Source organism: Parasteatoda tepidariorum, chromosome 4 (assembly GCF_043381705.1).
Source record: "Parasteatoda tepidariorum isolate YZ-2023 chromosome 4, CAS_Ptep_4.0, whole genome shotgun sequence".
NCBI classification, from domain to species: domain Eukaryota; kingdom Metazoa; phylum Arthropoda; class Arachnida; order Araneae; family Theridiidae; genus Parasteatoda; species Parasteatoda tepidariorum.
The window spans coordinates 14223762-14245741 of NC_092207.1; the positions used below are offsets into that span (position 1 = coordinate 14223762).

The following is a 21980-nucleotide window of genomic DNA, read 5'->3' on the forward strand; positions in this document are numbered from 1 at the left end:
TCAATAAAACACAGGCAGGTTGGGTTTTTTCAAACCCTGCTATAATCACAAATTTATTAAGTCTTTTGCAGGTTTTGTATAAAAAAAAAATATTACGCCTTTATAACTTGTCTGAAAGCTACTAATAAAAAAAAAATGTAAGAAGCTTTCTAAATTTCAGAATATTCTTCTCACTAAAAACATTCAAATACGGTCACCTAGTAATTTCTTTCAGTAAAATCTATAAACTATAATTGTCATTAATAAAACCAATTTTGCAAATAACACTACAAAATATATATACAAACTAAATATTTCTGCAAATGTTATGAGAATTATGTATATAATTTGCTGATTAGTGGTTAGCTACAATTCCTCAGACAATTGAAGGACAACAGTAATTAAAATTTCCAAAAAAGAAACTATTTTTACTCCCACAAAAAAACAAAAATGCCATCTGACTTTAGTCAGCAAAATTAAAGACTAATAATTTAAGTAATGAGGTTTAACCAAAAGATTATGAAAATAAAAATAAGTGACAGGAGTTTTGTATTAATTTTTTTACCTGATGGCAACCTAAGAGAAGACCAAATATCTTCACTAGCCCAGTTAGAAGAAATGGGTGGGCAATTAATTACTGGAGCTATTGTATTCCCTGATGTAACAGGACCTAATCCATTACTTCTGCCAGCAACAGCTATGAATACAGTTGGTTGACCATGACCTTGAATAAAAAAGGATATTAATTAATTAGTCATCAAATAAAAAAAGGTGCAGCAGTGTTAAGAAAGAAAATCAGTTTCATCAAAAATTGATTGACTTGTTAGAATATAGTAGAGTATACTGCTATATTGCTATACATTTACGAAATAAACACATTGGCAATAGTATATAGACTATAAATTTTAGAATTACAAAACTGATATAAGTAATTAGAATTCTTAGTTGTACTAAACAGGTTTTTCCAAAGACATATTTAATCACGTGTGAAAAAAATAAGGTTTAACATTTGACATTAAAGACTGCTTGCAAACTGCTGTTTAAAATGTTAATCTTAGATTTATAAAATAAATTTTTTTTCCCTTACATTTATTTCAGTCCTTTGAGATCAAATGAGCTACTCTAGCTAAAATATGACAAGATTCCAAATTGATAAGGCCAACTGCATCAACATACCATCTGTTTCTGAGTAAAGCTTTTTTGAAATCAATGGAATAAGATCTATTCCATAAGCAGTGGCGTACATAGGGGACTTATAGGGTTAAGACCACTCCCAAAATAAAAATAAAGGAATAACAATTTATCACTTTATTTTGTAAAAAAATTGCTTCTTCAAGTTTGAACTATTTAATTCAATTTAGAAATGGACATCATATACATTAACTTCTAATTGCAATTACTAAGCATGCATTCTGAGATTAATAACTATCAAATAGGCATGTGGAATTATGTTAGATCATTAATAACAAAAAAAAAGATATCGCATAGTTGTAAGGAACAATAAGAGTATGATATAAAAGGTACATATTGTTCTTTAGTCTGGATTCTTCTAATATTTTGATTTTTTCTTCTTTTTTCAAAGAGTATGTCGAATGTATCACATTTTCTTGTTCGCAAAGTTTATCCTCTCTTTTCATAAAATGTTACTCATTTTTGGTAGTTAATCTGAGTTTAAATATATAATATTTACATGACTCTTGAATTTGCCAGTGGTTTTTTTTTTTTGGATGAGACCACTTAGAGCTTAAGATAAAAATTTAATGAGTCATTTCTTCCTTCTTTCGTTCAAAGAGAATTCAAATTGTTTTACATTAATTGTATGGTAACATTCCCGGCCAGTCCGGATTTTCTTAGAGAAGGTCAGCTTTTTTGCGACCCTTGTTCATTCCAATATAGCCAGTCATTTGATTTTGAAAAAGTTTCAAAGAAATTATTTCTTTTAATGTTACCATAGAATTAATGTAAAACAATTTGAATTCTCTTTGAACGAAAGAAATGACCCATTAAATTTTGATCTTAAGTTCTAAGTGGTCTTAATTTATGGTCATTCATCTGAGTAACTTTTTTCATTTTAATGGCAAACAGTAAATTTATGGATCATACTTTTCATGATTGAAAATTGTAATCACTCTTTTTATGAAATGTCATCTCCCTTTGCAGGATTTATTTTAGAATTAAAACATGTGGTTTTAGAAATTATCTTAGGAGTTATTAATCGAAAATGGCAGTCCAGGATCGGCACGTCATTTTTCACTTATGAAACACTACTTAAAGGATATTTTTATGTACATTATGTAGAAAAAATTGCACTTTCTGCAATTTTTCTGTTAGTCACCAAATTCTTATTGAAGTAAAACATAATTTTGTTAAAATTAAGAAAAGTTTTTTTAAATTTTTTTTTTTTTTTTTTTAAAACTACAAGTTAATATTTTTAGCGTATTTACACTCATTTTAAAATAACCTCACTATAACACTTACTTTTCCTCAGATCACAATTGTCAGTCTCTCAAATGTCACATTATCGATTATTTTCACAGATTCTTAATTAGCTTTCAATTAAGAAAATATATTTCGTTTCTGTCTTATATTTAACTTTCAATAATACATATCCTCCAAAGGTAATAGAGAAGACTTACATTATAACACTAATTTTCCTTTGGAAAACAGGGGTCAACATATGGAGTGTTGATTGTAAATTTCTAGACAAAATAGTAACATGCTTAATGTTTCGGGATAAATAATTTGAGCACCATTCATCATTAAACTTAAAAAGCTTATTCAGTTTTCTTTTTTAGAAAGGTACAAAAATGGAAAGCAATTTAATTGATAGTTTTGATCACTGATTTGATATAATATTGATTAACAGTACATTTTAAAACTTGTTCCTGAAAAGAATATGGAAGTTCTTCTGAGCTCCGAGTTCAGTGAAGATACCCATAATGCTTAAGGGTTAATAACATTTATTAAACCTTAAGCATTATGGGTTAATAATACTCAATATTTAATTATTTCACAAAAATTATCAAGATTAAGGTTTTATACAACAATAAAGACCAAAGTTACAAAACATATTCAGAATTCAACGCAAAATCGTACTAAATGCATTGTTTATACCTTCAAATTCAGAGATGATATTTAATAAAGCAGCAGGTCCTCTATGTGCTGACATTACTCGCAAGATAGTAGGAATTTTTAATTTATCACAGGCTTCTTTAATTTTGGCACAATGACTCTTATCTGATGCAGATCCCATTAGAATTACAACTTGACCTTTGGCAGAAGGTAAAAATTCCTAAAATAACAATAAATTTTTTAATTTAGCCATAAATGTAAAGCCTTTCCTAGCTAAAAGTAAAGACATATCATTCGTGAAATCTCTTTAAGAGTAAAGAAATGTCTTTTTTAATGAAAAAAATAAATTAGCATATGCAGGGGTGATTGTGAGCCCAAGTCAAAATTCTGGAAAATTTCTTGAGTAAAAAAAAACCAGTTTTAATTGGAAACTTAGAAAGAAATTTAAACAAGTTTTTTTTTCCTTTTCTCTCAATATTTCTTAGTTTACTTAAAATACATTTAAAATTTTAAACATAGATACGAAAGACCTGGAGAAGTAATTGAAATTTACAAATATTTCTCTCTTTCTTGAGTTTATGATTATAATAACTATTTACTGACAAAAAATGAATATTAATCTTGAATATAAGCTTATAAAGTATCTGGCTCTTACTTACACACAAATAAAATAAACTGTGTTTTTAAGTTCCACCTTTGAAAACGGAGTTCCAAAGTATCTACTGGGAAAAAAAATTTTAAAAAAAAAGAAAGAAAGTTTTATTATAAAATTCCTACTTCTAAATCATTTTAAATAGAACATACAAGAATTCGATCTCCGGAAACTGCTGGATCACGGTTAGCGAAAGATCCGGATCTTTTCGGGAGCACAATAAGCCTTGCATATGTTATTGCAGTATTAAGCTTGATCACACATCTGGTATTGACAGTGATAGATGTTATAGTACAGAAACCACTACTTCTTAGATTCCATTTAAGATAGATTTTTTAAAAACCTGTTTTGAGCTTTACTATAAATTACTTATCTTTTCTTCTTATTTAATTTAATGAAGGTATTAAAAAATATAATAGGTTATAACTTATGTTTCAATCAATGAGAGACATTGCTAATCTGAAATTTAATGCTCTTATGGAGGAGTTAAACTGTTACTGTTGGTAGAATTTTTATTTTATTGATGATTATCATTATATTAAACATAATATTTAAAAATATTAAAAACTCATCTCTAGCGAAAAAAAAAATCCAAATAAGCCCATTATTATGCTTAAAATCAAATTATGCCAATTAGTCACATTACCTTTTGGCAGATCATAGAAAAATTCAATAAAAAATTATTCATTTTATTGTTACCTTCACTTTTTCAGCAACCCATTGAAAGTTTCTTTTAACTTTATCTAAGTCTTCCTGTGTTACAGTTGACAAATTTCTATAGACTTGCTTATCAACCATAAGTCTTTTATCTCCAGATGGCCATAACCTCCATGAATCACTATCAATAACATCGCCTAATACAAGTTCACCTAAATTATGGATGACACCCAATTACTTATAAATTCATTAAGTGTGTTTAAAAAAAATTGTTCTTTCTTTATAAAAACAAAACAACGCAATATTTTAAAAATGTTAAATGTGGAATAAATTATATCTAAAATATACAATGAGAAAAAGCTTTTTTACAACATTACTTACAATTAGTTACGGTAAAAGGGAATTTTAGATGACAGAGAATTATTGAGCAGCATTCGCAATTTATAGCATTAACGAATGGGCAAATTGTAATAATATAGACACATATCTGAAAATCAATAATTTATTAAACTATCCTAGACCAATAATTTTATTTCAGAAACAAAACATAATCTGATAATCAGGAACAAATTATCTAACAATTTTGGAACATATGCAAAGAATTCTGTAAAGAAAAATACAAATATTTTAAATACTTAGTAGATTGCAAATATCTTTATTTGGTGAAAAAAATTTTTTTCCTTCTAAAAATTAAAAGACTAATTTTTTGGAAAAAATATTACACTTTTTAACATGGTTGCCACAGAAAAAAAGAACAAAATAGTTGCTTCTAGTAGCCTAAAGTATGAAAATAGTCGCATAAAATTATGAAAATGGTTGCCTAAATAAGAACAAAATTTTTTCAATAATATGACTAATATTTTATTAAATGACTTCATTGTAATATACCATGATTCATTTTGTCAAGTTCACGGCCAATATGATAATTTTGAAATAAACGTTAGTGTTCTAGCACTAAATTTTTATGTAAAAAAAATAAGCATATTCGCAGAACATTAAATACTTTTAAATGCTAGAATTAATGCAGAAAAATAATTTATTGTTAAAAAAAACACATACTCTTTCTATTAATTTTCTCTTTCACATAATTTTTCCTTTTATCAATAATTTATTTAGAAAATATATATATATATAGATTGAAAAAGTGATTGCTAAAATTTAAAATTCACACATCATAGTATCATATTAAAAATTGGGTTCTTTAAAATCATGCAGAGTTTCGTAGTAATAACTGTTAAAGAAACAAAATAGATTCACAATGGAATCTGTGCAAATTGAGTGCATTAAAAAGTGATGATTCAAATTTGCAATTTAATATTTTTTAGAAGAAGAAAAATTCATTATGTTCAGAAGCTACCGTGGGCTGCAGATTGTCAGCCTAATTTATGCTAAAAAGACATTGCTAGGAGCACAGAAAATTCTCCTTTTCCTGAAAATAGTTGTTTTTATAGCCTTTTCAGGCAAAATAATTAACCATACTTGTTTCAGGTAGAAAATAGTTGCAAATAGTCGCATTTTAGTCACCTGTGGCAACCCTGTTTTAGTTACCTCAATTCAATTAATTTTCTCTGCTTTTTTGTAGGGGGTTATTAGGAGAATATAAATTAATATTCCCTGTTATTTGAAAGGGTTATTTTAATTAAATTTTCTGACATTTCCCTAAATAATAAAATTCCCTGACTTTTTCATGTTCTCGTTAATGTCCCTGTTTTTACTTAAATATGCAGTTATTAGATCATAAACATCAAAAATTAAAACTATTTGTTGAACTTAAGTAATAATAGTAGCATTCTTTAAATTATGTACGCATATTTAACACTAAATTGATTAAAATATCATGATAGATTAATAGCTGATAAGAAAACAATATAAATAAAAAACATTAATAATAAATAAAAAATACTAACCATTAGTTGTAACTCCATATTCAACTTTCATATCAATTAAACTGCATCCTAAAGAAGCCCAAGCTTTTTCCAGAACTTCAAAAATGCAGGCTGTTGTTTTGTGCATTATTTTTACTTCATATTTTCCAATTTTAAGACCACCAACAACTAACTCGGCACAAATCAATTGTTCATCTGACCACTGAGGATCATGATTAGCATCATCCTATTAAAATCAATTAAATTACATAACTATACACAGAATAAATTATGAGATAAACAAAAACACAGCATAAAAATTGACTTTGAAAGATCAAAAATTATTTTTATCGTAAGTATTTCATCAACAAAATCATCACTCCGAGAATATTTTCATTAGCTTTTATGGCAATCAGAGTAGAATTGTAAAAAAATAGAGAGCCTTTGCAAATTCCTTCATTTAGGTTCAATTAATCAATAGCAAAAATAAAAATTCTATTTTTTAAGTTGGTGGACACAATTGTCAAAAACTAAAGCATCAATCTTTGGTATTCAAGTGCAAAATTCGTTGCCTCTAAGGGCAACAAATGCTGCATAAAGAAACAACATTAGAAATTTAATAATAAAAAAAAAAAATTAGTTGCCTGTCTTTAGAAAAGAAATCAGAAAAAAAGGTATTCACTTTAATAATATGGGCCAAAGGGATTTGTTTTTTCGAGGATAAGAACAGGAAGTATATCTAAACAACTGCGCAAAGCCTAGTGTAGTATCTGCTTATCTTTCTCTAAATTTTGTATGCTTCTTCTTGATAATCAAGAACTACTAATTAATTTGAAGTTTTTTTAATGACTTTTATCACATATTATAAAGGTAATACTTTGATCACTTCATGAATATTTTACTTTGATCATAAAACATGATGATAATTCCTACTGTTAGATTAATTTTAAAATAATTCAATACATTTTAACCAGAAAAATAAATTAACAGATTTTTTCTAAATTATATTTCAACAGTAAAACTTTGTGTGTTTGTCTGCTACTTTAGTAAAAGCAATGAAATAATTAAAATTTCTGAAATAGTCAAGTACTTGCTTTAAAATTTTTCAAGTAATCTGAGAATATTTCACAGTTCATATGTAGTCCTTTCTCTGAATCAGGTTTACATAAATACAAATTATGCACGATATTACAACAGACTCTAATATTACATTACACACACACAAAATACATATAAATGTAATAAACTGGCTACAACTTACCTTGTAGAATGTCTCAAGTTTTAAGGGGCAGAAGCGATACCCTTCTTTCACGCCTGGATTTCTTCGCAAAAAGGAGCCAGTGGCATGGCGTCGAGCAACCCATTCAATGGGAATCATACTGCATTTTTTGGCTACCAAAGATTTCTCATCATGTTGATTAATAAAGTGAGTTTTAATTCCTAAAATATTAAAAATTTAATAAAAACTAGTTATAAAAATTAAAAATAATCACAACAAAGTATATTGTAAAAGAAAAATCAGGCTACCTATTTCATTTAGGTATTTGAAGATCATGGCAGTAGTAGCAGTCGAGATTACCGATTTTCCTTCCATGTCATGGGCTTTTGCTCCATCACCAGCAGTTATTCTATCTTTTGATATCATTAAGACATTATCTGGCTCATTGAGAATATTGAAGATCTGCTTGGTTTTGCCTTCAATTATAAGGTCTCCTACTTTCATTTCTAAAAATAAAATAGTAATGCATTTATTTTCATATTATGATCTTGGCATTCATTATAAATTACAACTTATAGTTAATTAGAAAAAACCAATATAAATAATATCAAAAATTTTATAACTATCATTCAAACTAATTCCGGATAATCTTTGAAAAAGTATGACAAAATTATAGCTTTAAAATTCCAAAATGTAGAGATATATTAATTCAAGGTATCAAAAAACATTTCAATTTTCTTCAATGGATGCAATTCAAGAACTACTATAACAATCTTACAGGCTTGAGAGCCTAAACTTAATAAATATAGGCTAATTAATTAGCACAGGAAGTAATTCAAGTTAAAGTAGTTTAGTCATTTCTGTAATGTTCAATATTAAAAATATTAAACATGTTTGTGAAATTAAGTGCATTATTTTTTTAAAAAAAATTTGCAGTCAGAGTGCTGTTCAGTAATTTGGATTATTTTCTCCATCTTAGTAAAAATTTAAATAAATTGCTTGTTAGTTTATCATTTATGATTTGAAATAGCTTCCATATTCTTTAAGATACATATAAGTATTAGTTCCGGTTCATCTGTATGTATCTGTTTAAATTATAATTTTTTTTTTTCTTCTTAAATTCACTATAAAATTTTTAAATGATATAAACTAAACTAAAATTACCAAATAAGTCTTAATTGCATTTGCAATAAAAGCTTTTTTGTAAACATTTAATTTTAAGCAAAAGCTTTTGAAATTTTTAGAAATTCTTCTGTTTTGAAATATGAAACTGCACAAGAAGCTTCCAATCGAATGCTCATTTTAGATCAAGAATAAATTGGTGCGGTAATATCACTTTCATAAAGTCTTCAGCAAACCAGTTGATGATTAAAAAGCTATATTGCATCAATTGAGCAGATTAATTAGTCAAGCAGGTTAATTGAGCAAGTTAAATTAGTGTATGAAAATTATTTTTAAATGCATAAGGTAACAAATTGATCATGATTGAAATTTAAAACGCTTTTTTTAATTTTTAAATAAATGGAATTAAATGAATTAAAATGGGTCGGGATTAGATATTATATAAAAATTTGAGCGAAGATGGAATTTTCCCACTATAGATAAACAGTTAAAATAATGTATAAATAATTTCAAAATGCTTAAGTTAAAAAGTTGACCACTGGCAGATTATGCTTAAAGGTTATCAAATGAAGCTAGGAGAAATTTAAATAAAAAAAAGCTATAGCTAATGGTGAAATAAATCTCTAATCAAAGTATTACTAGATTCCACCCTGCAATATAAAGATAAGACAAATAAGTGAAATTATAGTTTAGACTCATTTAAGTGGTATAAAACCTTTAGATATGTTTAAAATTTAAAAAATTGGATTTTGTTTGTTTAAAAAAAAACTTACCGTAAACCATTTTTGAAAAATAAAATTAGTAGCAGAAAAGGGTAAAGAAATAATGATTAGGAATCTTAATTCCAACTGAAGATTTATACCTTTGGAATGATGAAATGCTTTAGTGACTAAATAAGATAAGATGATTTCAATGTTATCACTGATTTCAAAATGCTTTTATCTACGGAGGACGAGATAAAGTGTTATCTAAATTGAATAAGCACTTAAAAACTGATATCACACATCAAGACAGCATTTGGTTCTCTCAGAAAAATTTAAATGGTAAAAAGAAATAAAAAATGAAACAAACGAAGTCATAATTAAGTATTGATTACAAGAAACTTACTTGAATTTTGAATACTACGCAGTTGACAAAATTTTAGTTATTCAGACAATTTGTACGCCTGGGTTTGTTGACAAAGTTTTCAAATGGAGCGCTAAATTGAGTAATTTGTAAAAACTTGTTTCCTTGCGGAAGAATACATGTTTGATCAGCAGATAGAGTAAAACTTTTACAGCCAACCAGCGAGTTATATTTCTGATTGAGCGTAAACAAGCGACCTTGTAGTAAAATCACGTGGTGGATTTTATTCGAGCTGATATTGGCGCCCACCTCAAATCGTTGAATAAGTTTATACATGTGCGCATAGTTTAGCCTGTCAATAACTATAATTTAACATGAGTTTGTCTAAATATGAAGATTTTGAACTGCAAACAGCTTGCGGCATCTTTGGTTGCCTAGCTACCGGAGAGTGGCCGACTAATTTAGATGTTGCCCACATTATTTACCTAGGTTTGATCGCATTGCAGCATAGGTAAGTTTTTGATTCAATTTTGCTCAAAATATTTTAATGTAATTATCTATTTTATTAAGAAATATTTTCATTTTACTATATTGATTTAAATCAAATGTAGCTCGCAAAACGTTGTTAAAGATAAAAAAATTATTTCAAAATGATTATTTTTATGTCAATAGTTAAATTTTTATTATAATTTTTCTTTTTTGAGAAAGATATTATCAATGAGACATTATTTGAATATATTAGAAGGAATTTTATTTCAATTTAATAGATTATAGATAACTTTTTCTATTTTATTTCGACTATTGGTTGGACTTTGATTATTTTATCTACTAAAGTTGTGTTGTTAACTTTATTGAACGAATGAATTTCAATAACTTAAATTTTATTTCATTGAAAAATATGTTCGAGGTGAAAAGTTTTTCTGATAAAAGTTTTGTTAGATTTTTAAATAGTCTTAATACTTTTTTTACTGTCTGTCGAAAGTTGTTTTATATTTATTACAGCAAGGATTTTATTTCGATAGGGCCTAAAATTATTCATCTGTAAAACTATGAAAAGAAAAGAATTTTAATTAATAAGACCGGGAATATAATTTTTAAAAGCATTATAAAATTATTTTACAGGTTAAAGTACAATCATATTCTAACTAGATACTCTCCTATTTTGCTAATATTTCGACACTGCCCTGAACACAAAATAAAAGAAAAAATTAATTTTATTTTCTATTGTAAGTAGATAATTTCATTTTCTAAGCTAGACTAACTGTATATAACTGAATATACTGATATTTGTATATAATTGAATCATACTATGCTTGTGTGAGTATAGTTTGAAGGAAAAATCATTGAATGAACCTAAATAAATAAGAAAATATTCACAAATTCGAGATATTCAGTTAACTTTATTATGATATTTTGTCAATTTTTGTAGCAACCATTTTCCCTTTTATTAAAATTACTAGCTATAAAACTTTAATGTTTTTTAGAAAATTTTGTATAACATGTTTTTTTTCCCTACTTCCTTTTTAAACAAATGTCCAAACTAGTCGTTCTATTTCAGTATGTAATACCATTAAGAAACCAATTCAGCTATACTGAACTATTAAAAATCGTGATATTGCGTATTAGAGTATCAGAATTAAATTTAGATAACTAAAATATTAAAAAGAATTTGTCGTGTTTGCTACTAGTAATAACCCATATTTGCTATTACCAGACTACTACCCGTATTTGCAACTAGTAATAACCCATATTTGCTTCTAGCGTTTAAGTTCATCACAACATAGCTAGCTTGTAGTGAACTGGTATCTACTTTACTTTTCAGTAGCTAACAAGTAGCAGTTATGCTAATGACAATCATCATAGTCAATGAAAAAGATGATGAATTAATTCCCTCCGTTTTAGGTTCTTGCTCTTGTTTTATCAGCATGCTGGTTTGCAGCATTAAAACAGATGTCTTACCGACTAGATCAAACATGGAGCTTCGTTGATAAAGATAGTTTAAGTTTACTTTTGATTTTACTTATATATATATATAATATAAAATGATTGTTCATAAAATGGTTGTTCAGGTTCGATCAGGCTTAGCGATCTCAGGGTGATAATTATCAAGAGTCTTATCACTCTCTTATCATTTTAAAATTGACTTCACTAGTCACTACCTTACTATAACATGAAGATGTCAGATAACGCTTGTATTCTTTATCACTTAATCGAATTTTCTTGACAATGGTTTTGTGATAACAATTACGAAATTGTTTTTATTTGTGCCGCTGTTACAATTAAATGATAAAGTTGCTGGAACTATGCTAGGGTACTTACTTGGATCATAAAGAATGAATTTTACGAGCTTAAATAATTTTCTAACTGGGTAGTCAGGTGCTGATAAATTATATCTATTTAAGCCTGTATCTGTTTTAGTATTAAAAGTTTTTTTTTTACCGATAATTTTTTTTTTTTTTTTAAATAAAAACTACAATAGCATTCTATTGATAATGTTGATCATCAATGATTTCGTATGGAGCATTTATGTTTACCCTAAGTGGATTCATTTTCTATTTCTAACCATTAATTTAGCTTTCATTCTTTCAAAAAAGCAAATATGATTTCGAATCTAATTATAAGTCAGCAATGGGTTATCATTGGGAGATCAGAAAAATGCTAAATAAAGAAAAAGAGAAAAATGTTCTACCAGTAATTTATCTTAAAATATTCGAATGTTAAAGTTGGAACCAAATCACTTAATATTTAATGTTTATATCTATAATGCTCATTTATGACAAGGAAACTGTTTTTAAAAGTTTAGTTTCCCAAATTTTCCTAATTGTAATTATTTTTAAAATTGTGTGAAATTATATTTTAAAAACTTCGATTTTTCATGCTTTAACAAACTTAAATAATTTGAATTCCCAAATTTTCCCCTTATCCTTCAATAAGGAATGAGATGTTATAGCTATTCCATGATCTAATTAACGTAATCAAAAGAGAATAAATTTATATCTAAATAAATGCAAATTATAATATTAATATTTAAGATATTCCCACAACAGCTTGTTGAGAGTCATGGAAGTTGAGACTCCCCAATTTCGTGACCAACGGCATGCCTGTGGCAATTGGCAGCATCGCGCACAAGTCACTTTTACTTCAATGGCCAGCTAGTGCCCACCAATCTGAAGGTGAATGGGCTTCAAGCATCCACTGAAGTGCGTTCCCCAGTTCTTCATAATGACAGTTATCATTCAAACTGAATGTCATCACAAATTGAAACTAATCGACTTATTATTTGACTCTATCATAGATTTTGAAATCTGTACTGTCAAACAACGCTAAATCTGGACGTCACCTAAATCTGGAAAACACAGACCACACAAATCGAAATCAGTCGACTTATATCTGTTTTATCATTATTTGACGCTATTGCAAACTCTTTGAAATCTGTGTTGTCTCACAGCGGACGTCTGCAAAACCCAAATCAGATGATTATAAAATTCTTGCATGAAATACATATACAGAATTGACAAACATTTCGCTTACATTCTTTGCTCTAAAACTTAAGATTCGTCTTATTAATAATAATTCTTGATAAATGAGTAGTAATAGAGTTATAATTTTTTTTAAGGAATATGATTTTAATGAAAATAATTATAATAACAAAAGAGAAAGAGAAACTACCTCGTATTTTGAAAAATATTGAGTGAGAAATGAGTTGTTGATTAAAATTTAAAATTTTCCGATTATTATTACTTTAAAATTTTGGTCTTACCTCAGAAAAAATAATAGTTTTTCTCGTAACTTCCGCAGATACGGGTTGTGATTATTTTTAAAGACTTTGATTTTGGAAAATTAAAATAATGCTGTAAGAAATGAATTTGTCTTTCCTCAATTGCTTATGATGAAATTTTGTTCAGATAATACTTTTTTTTTTTAATCGTCAGCAAATTTTTGAAACCCCAAATTATCTTAATCTACCAACTGTATGGATTTCAGAGTATGTCAAGGGTAAAAAACTTCGCATTTGATGAAACTAGATGAATTCGTATCTTTATCGATAACTGCATTCTAAAATCATAAAAATAATTGCAAAACATTTCGAAATAATTTTAAAACTTATAAAAATCTGTTTAGACGCTATTGCTTATCATTTTCATTGTTATGTGGATGTATATCCCTCTCTACCAAAGAATATACTAGGTTTCGTTTTGTAACTTCTTTGAAACATAGATTTCACTCAAATAAAGTTTAATTTCAAAGAAGAGTTCAGTTTTATACAAAATAAGCTGAAATTAAAGGAAAATGTAGTTGATAATACAATTTCAAACAATTTAAATAAAATATTATGAATAAATAATTTGTAAGTGTAGGCATTTAATATTAACTATATGTTGCATACATTTTCTATACATAAATTCCTATTGTGAATATGCCGAATAATGCATATTTTATGCCAACAAAAGTGTTCTAATTTTTATCCTAATATTGAAACGTTTCATCCCCATAAATAGAAATTAGTATTTTGTAAATTATAAAGATAATTAACTGATAAAGAAATTTAAAAAAAATGTGTATATTAGTTTTGATGTAATTCGAAAAGAGTTTAAAAAAAAAGAAAGTCAGCTTCATTTTGCAGAAAGAAAAAAAATAAATTAGAAAGTGCTGACGTCTGACCATAGTATTTGTTAATGAAATTTTAAGAAAGAAGAAAATTTTTTCTTTCTTCATGTTTCAGTTCACACTCGTAATAGAAATGCAGTAATCAGCAACAACAATTTCTCAAAATGACTTGTAAGAGTGGAAGAAAACTGACCACCTATATTGAACAAAGGTTGAGAAATTTCTTTATGAAATATGCTTCTTTACATTCAAGTAAAATTATCTCCCTTAACACTTGAAAATCTCAAGAATACTTACTATTCATATCAAAAAGGCTTATCCTGTTGCCTACTTCATAAACAAGAAAATGAGATCATTCATGCCTCTCCCCTCTCCATTCAATTATTCAATTCTTATGATTGACAGCTTTGTTAAATTAACATTCTAACAAAGAATAAGGAATAATCTTTCAGAAATACCTACCCCCATTATTATAGAGTTGTAAATAATTAGTTTCCTTACTTGTTAGAGTGAAAATACGTTTTATATTCTCGTTAAAAATATAAAAAAATGTATACATGTATATCTATTTCTAATTATACACGACACTAACAATTCCATCCATTCAGACGATTCACATCAATCAAAAAGAGTTCCAAAAATGTCGTCTGCTTTTTAATATATTTTGTTGAGTTGATTCATATCTTTGCTGAATTTAGCCTGTTTTTTCATGCTCTTAAAGCATCGAAAAATTTTCGGTATAATTTTATATTTATAAAGAATTGTTTAAACGGTAAATATGTCCCCTCAACGGAAGGAAATTTGTTTTTTCTGCATTATTAGTTAATGTGCGAGAAGAACAGTTTTACAGGGGATTTTATTGCGTAATTTTGCTGAAGCATTTCTGTACAAAAAACTTTTCTTTGAAAAAAAAATTACTAATTGTAAGCAGTTGAAAAATTTTGAAGCAAATTTAAAACTACAGATAATTGATTAAGCGAATTTGCCAAACATGTTTCTACATTGTAAAGGAATGGATTTTTCCTGCACCTTTAGATGAACTACAAGAACGGCTTTACAGGTGTTATATGAATTTATTTGATCCTTGAACTAATTTTACTTAAAATATTCAATTGTGTGCTGGATAAGTTTTCATTTAAGGAAAGTCGCAATTGGAATTATTGCAAAAAATATCGATATAATTTTTAAATTCTTAAAAAAAACTTGCTATTCTTATTTACTGCACTTCTTCCCCTTTTTAAGTGGGTAAAAAAAAGAAAGAAAGGATTTTAGTTATAAAAATTTTGCTTTAAATCAGGGTTAAGATGATTTATTTCGATTTGATTTGAGCCACGATTTAATTCTTGATTTTTTTTTTTAATTATTGACTACCAAGGGCAGAGTTAATGACGTCGTCGATTAAATTTTTTAAGGGAAGAATTTTGTGTAAGGGTTTTTTATTTGTAGGACAAAATAATTTGTGAAAGATTCGTCTTTAAAATAAAATCATACGTAAAAAATCCGTCTTTATGATAAAAAAGAAAATAATAAATAAGTTTTGAATTATTTATTTTTGGGATGAAATAATTTGCTAAATATCTATTTTTGTGACAAAATAATTTGTGAAGGATCTATTTTTTTACCATAAAATAATTCGTATAAGATCTCAACTGTAATTTTTCGGTTTATGACATTTTCAGTTTCTGATAATTTTCCTTCTAGTTTTAGCGCCTCTGTAGCACCTTAATGAAATGAACAAAGTATTTCCTTTACTTATAAAGCGGAAGCAGAAGGTTGACCATGAAAGGTTAATAGCTTTTCATCAGACAGTTTCGTAATCGGGTTTTCACGTTCATTATTTTTAGCTTCGAGTCATCCAATAAATCTTTCTACAATAAATCCATTTTTTTCAATAAATATTTTGGTGTTTTTGTTTTCTGTGTAAAAATAGATATCTTTTTTATTAAATTTTAGAGAAATAATATTTAAAAAAAAAATCAAAGCTCCGATATTTATAGTTTGATGTATAGCTTTTTAACTCTGTATCACTAACGACGTAATTTTATATTTTATCTATTTAATTTTACAGTTCTCGTTGAACAGCCGACCCAATTTTGAGCTTACAACTACCAACGTTCATCTCCGTAACCTTGTGATTTTGAATCCAATCCAGACGACAAGGGTACTTCTGGATCGAGTATTGGGAGAAATTTTCGTTCGCGGAAGACTTTTTGATGAAACTAGTCAGCGTTTGCTTTACATGTAGAGGAAAACCGTGAAAATCTTCTTCCGTTCGCCTGATGGCAAGAGGATCTAACTACCACTTTGGATACTTTACGACAGTACTATGGTCGGTGCAAGCCTGGTGCGGAATTCGTATCGACCAGCCATTGTTGTGTTTCGAATCCGGGTCACCTCATTGGGAAGCAAGCTCTTTATTTCCTCAGCCACCGCTCCTCTTGAATCAAGCATTGGGAGAAATTTACCTTCATGGAAGATTTTTTGATAGTACTCACCGGCATTTGCGTTAGATGGTCAGGAAAATCTCCCTCGGTTAGCCTAACGGCAAGGGAACTCTAACCCATGATCTGTCTACCACTGAAGATAGTTTACATCAACACTGTGATCGGTGCGAACCCGGTGCAGAATTCGAATTGATCAGCAATCACTGGGATTCGAACCTGGAACACCTCATTGGGATTTGAGTGCTCTATCCCCTGAGTCACCACGACTCATATTTTATCTATTGTCATTTTTAGATTTTTTTTGTGTTTGTTTCGTTACTTTATTTTACATGTTTTTTACAAATATGTTTTAGTTTTAGTTTTACAAATATGTTTAGTTAGGAATGTTATAGATAGATTAGCGTCACTATGACAACAGTTATTATGAATATGGAATTATTCATATTATAGATAAAAAAAAGAAGAAAAGGTTGAGGAAAAGAAAGTAAAGCGTGTTAAGAACTAATGAGTAGAACTGTTAGTAAATGGGCGAAGCAGTGAATAAGCTTATTTATGAATAAGTTAATCAATTTGAAAATATTCAAAATCTTTCTTAACTAATACCACTTTTTTAAAAATTTTATTTCCTTTTGTTTTTAATTTCCTTTCTTCACGCACAGTTGCGATAATTTTCAGTTCAAACCAATGTTCAAAATCATCTGCGTCATAACTTATTCACCTGAATTACTTAGGTAAATGTTAATTACAGTAAATTATTTTATTTTTAATAATTGCTGAATTATTATTGATCTTGGCAATTTCATTACAAAAGTAATTCTAAAAATGAATTCCAAATTTTTTTTTAATTAATTTTGAAAATTATTGTTTAAAATTTCACTTATCTCCTAAAAACTAATTTTGAGGAGTTAATAATAAAGAAATTGGTTTCGAAAATGTTGTGCAAACGATTGAAAATTTTTCTCACCATTTTATTGAACGAATTTATTCTTTTTCTTTCTTATGCGTAACAGTTTTTTTTCCTTCCAGTTTTGTTTTTTATTTACAATACATGAATAATTTTTATATCATCAACTATATCATCGGTATAAGAATGTGCATTCAAGACGGTGTTAATTTTTCAAGTCGCATTAGTTTGCATGATAATTAAATTATAGTGGCAACATTTTATCTTAAAATAGATGAAGTTAGAGATAATTGTGCTCGAATGTTGCAAATTATCAGGTTTATATTTATTGCTCTTAACTATTGTGTAATTGGAAGATAAGAAAAAAAATGTTGCCAACAACCACGGAATAAAAACATCAGAAGATATTTAGTATTAAGAAATATTTTGTTTTTGTATACATTACAGAGGTAATTTGACCTACTAGAATCAGACGATTATGTGCGTATGCCTACCTCTCTTTTTTCTCTTAAACATTCTATTACTATTCAGATTAGCATGTTCTTACAATGGAGAATGTAGCTAATAGCTTTGTGTATGATGAAGAAGCAGTGCTTACGTAATGGAACAAAAATGTTGAGTGTAAGGAGCGCGCATTCTTTCTTTAAGAATTTGAAGGAATTTTTTTTTTTTTTAATACTAACTATGCGTCATAATCATATGTGCATTAAACACTTATTGTAAATTGATAATACATTGAATCTAAAAGTCGGTTTAGTGTAGGTAAAAAATGTAAAAAAAATTAATGAATAAATTATCATGCTTAATCTTTTGTGGTGGTATGTTTGATGTGTCATCAATTCTGGAAAGTCTGTCACATGGAGTCATCAGTCATGGATTCTGTAAAGTTATTTTGTCGTCGTTCCGTTTTATTCCCCCCCCCACTCTGTTTTCAAGTATTATTGATTTCCATAAAATTTATATCTAGTTCGAAGTTCGATAAAACTAGCGTGTATTTTTTTTCCTTCCTTTTATTCTGAATGAAGTTTGAATTTGTTCAAAAACAAGCTCCGAGGTCAATGAATGATACTTTAGTTTCATAACACGGATCATCCATTTATCTTTGATGATTTACGATGGTTAGATTTCTCTACGATGTTAAGAGTCTGATAGTTGCTTGTTTTGAACCAGGAAGAAATTTTCCCATGCATGATGAAATAGTGTTGCAGATTTCATGCTCATTTAGTGCGTACGAGATTTTTATTTTTTAAAAATTTAAAATCGCTTTTCTTTTGAAATTTCTACTAGAAAGAGTGGAGATTTTGTCGTCACCCCTCAGATTTAATTTACTACACAGTTAGATTTCTCTGGGGAGCGTAATTTTGTTTACATTTGGGCCCCCTCAGGGCACGCTGTCTCAGTGATCTTTCTTCTTTTTTTTTTCGTCAGACCTCGCCTTACTAAGTAAAGTCCTCTACATTTAGCCTCTTCAGGCGCTACTGATTTTTCCTTTTTTTCCCGTTTGATCTAAGGTATTTAGTATCGTAACTCTTACAAATAGTATTTTTGAGGTTGACGAATGTTGAAAAAAAAGAACTCCAGGTAGAAAATAAGGTTATGTTTTGCAGCAAAAATAACCTCAATTTACACCTCATAAAATCAACCTCATATATAACTCAGCATTACTTTTAGTTGAGATTGGGTGATAAAATTCACACCTCAAATATACTTATTTGCCTGAAGTGTAGAAAAAATGACCTGTATACCTCAAAAATAACCTCTCTAAACTTGGTTGCTCTAAAGTAGATTTCCATCAACCTAAAACCAACCTCAAGTGTGAATTAAACAATTTCACATACCTTGATTATACACCTTGGGAGGTTGATCTTTTAAGGTTATTTTTGTAGTCAACTTCAAATAAACCTCAAATCAACCTTGACATCTCAGAACTATCTTAAATTTCTGTAAGAGAAAGCGTTTGGTTCTACGATAAAAACTCCGAATACTAGGGCACTCCGAAGTCCCCTAGTAATACTTCCTCCTCTTTTCTTCATCGAACTTAGTTTACTACACCGATTCTTAACTACGGTGGTGGAAGAGGGGGGGGGATAGTTTTGATCATAAGAGGGATCAGTGCTTTTGTCACTTGTTTTTGTCAATTACTGGAATTTTATTATTATTTGCTTCTATATATTGTCTAATGGCATGGAGGGGGCACTGGGCATCAATCCCGAGTTTAAAAAATTTGCGGAACTCTTGTTTTACAACATAAATCGTTTGATTAGCTTAACATTTGTATGTTATGCCATTATCTCGGTTTCTTAAGGGAACACGGCCCTACTTCAGGTATTTCACTCCAGTGATGTTTCTTTCTTTTTAGCCGTCAGACCTAGTTTACTACATCATATGATCAGCTTTCCTAGAGTCTGAAATGTTGTTTGCCTTTTGTACCCTCCAAAATATCCAACCTTTAACCCTTCAAAGGGCAGGAAATTTTAGTCTGAAAATTTAGTAAAGAAAAGTCATAAGAATTGTACTTTTCGTCAAAATCAAAGTTTAGAGATCTGCTTTATCTATATTTTCAAAAATTTTGAGTGATGGACGATTAAAAACTGACTAGTTAAAGAGATTAAAGGTAATATAATTTTAGTGGTTTATATTATTGTTAAAATTAAGTGGGTTTTGACTCAACTTACGATCAATGATTTTTTTTTTTTAAATATAGATTGGTTATTTTATTATTATTATGATTCTACAGTAAACATTTTATTGAAAAAAGAAGGAAAAAAAATCCGGAAACACTAATCTGAAAGAAATAATTGTAAACTCCAAAATGTTATCTCATTCTTGGGTTCGATTCTGTTGCCATTCAGTAAAAAAGAATAGTGGAAGTAAATTCTTTTTGCAAAAACAGCCCATTGATCTAGCCCACTGATTTATAAACATTGAGGTCAAATCAGTTGAGTGTTGTCGAAAAATATTACGATTTGAGTGCGCCATATATTTACGGAAAATTTTGATTTAGAAGTACAACTAAGAATTTTTTTTTTTTTATAATTGATAACTAATATCAGGTACAAAACCATTTTCATTAAACTCAATTTCATTACCAAGCAGTATCATATGATATTCTGTTAAATTAAAATTTGTTTATTATTTTAAGACTAGTTTGGTGTATTTTAGCTTTTCGTTTGTATTCGCTATAAGACAAGACTATCTTGTTAAAAAAAACTGGAACATTTCTGATTTTTTTTCCCGATGTTTCACTTCATGTATTAAAAAAAAAAAGAAGTTTTCGAAAAACTTCGTGAACATTTGAGAACGCGTGTTAAAATTTGGGAACACTTCTTGTCCTCAAGGAGTATGAAAGAATTTGAGAATAATCAATGCAATTCGAGGTCCTCAATATTTTAGGGCGTCTGGTCCCCTTACCTTGGATCATAACCGCGTTTAGTTTTAAAGACATTGGTTGATAAAGTATTTAAATAAATTAGAAAGTAACGTACACGTTTTAATGCAATTTAATTATAAAATTTTATTTTATTTATTTTTATTTTTTCCCCAAACCAGTTACTGTAGCGTTCTCCCCTTGATACAGTATTTCAAAAAAAAAAAAAAAAAAAAAAAATAAAAAAACTCGACTCAAAATAATCAGCTCAATTATGAGTTTCAAATTTGAAGTCGGAAATGATGAATCATGAAGAATTAATTAATCTTGAAAGATAACTTTTTCAAATTTCAAGGATATTTGCGACGCAAGTATTGAGATAAGATGTGATATTGATGTAAAGAGATTGATAGCTATAAGCTTTTTTTCGAAAGAAAAAGAATCTTCGAATTATGAAATTAGCTTTTTTTTTTTTTCTTCTTCAAATTCCTTTCTTTCGCTTAGCGACAAAGCTTTTTTTTTTTTTCTTCTTAAAATCTAGGAATAATTAGAGATATATTGATTCATGTTATTACTTTTTCACTATGCGAAGTGTTGTTTCATTCAAAATACTTAAGGATGAAACTTAATTATGTGTCTGTTGATTTTGAAAAACATTATATTAACCAAATTTCCTAGAAATGTATTAGTCCTTTACGAATGTAAATTAAAGACATAAAAAATCCTTTTTTTTTAAAATCACAATTGTTTACGATTGTGATGAGGAATGCAAATTAAAAACTCGATTTTTTCTTGTAGTTCAAACCACACAACAGCAAAGAATTATAATCGATAACACTAATTATTATTTAGAGTTAACTACAATAAATCATTTGCTCCCATTACATATAATCAAACATACGAGGGAAAAAAAAAGATAATTTATTTTAAAAGTAGAAAAGTTTAGCCGCCTGCTCCTTTGTCATTAACAGCATCCTCTCTTCAGTTTTAATGAATTGGTTGCTCAAAATTATATTTGAACCTAAA

General features: G+C 28.2%; 2 protein-coding genes across 14 annotated transcripts in view; one reads left to right on the plus strand and one right to left on the minus strand.

Moving 5' to 3' along the window:
- Nucleotides 1-544: 544 nt before the first annotated feature.
- LOC107441412 (PAICS bifunctional enzyme) lies at nucleotides 545-9813 on the minus strand (the record flags this gene model as incomplete). 4 transcript variants are annotated; one of them, XM_071179447.1, is given in 7 exon segments in its annotated part: nucleotides 545-703; nucleotides 3094-3271; nucleotides 4403-4572; nucleotides 6268-6472; nucleotides 7487-7665; nucleotides 7753-7950; nucleotides 9674-9813. In XM_071179447.1, coding segments are annotated over 6 exon segments (1087 nt in total), but the record flags the coding sequence as incomplete, so codon positions are not given.
- Nucleotides 9814-10005: 192 nt separating this feature from the next.
- Nucleotides 10006-21980, plus strand: part of LOC107441410 (amidophosphoribosyltransferase) — a 29947-nt gene continuing 17972 nt past the window's right edge. For all 10 annotated transcript variants that reach the window (XM_016054652.3, XM_016054654.3, XM_043051723.2 and 7 more), the window contains exon 1: nucleotides 10006-10142. In XM_016054652.3, the coding sequence (XP_015910138.1) occupies nucleotides 10006-10142 (137 nt within the window). The remainder of the gene's footprint in view (nucleotides 10143-21980) is intronic.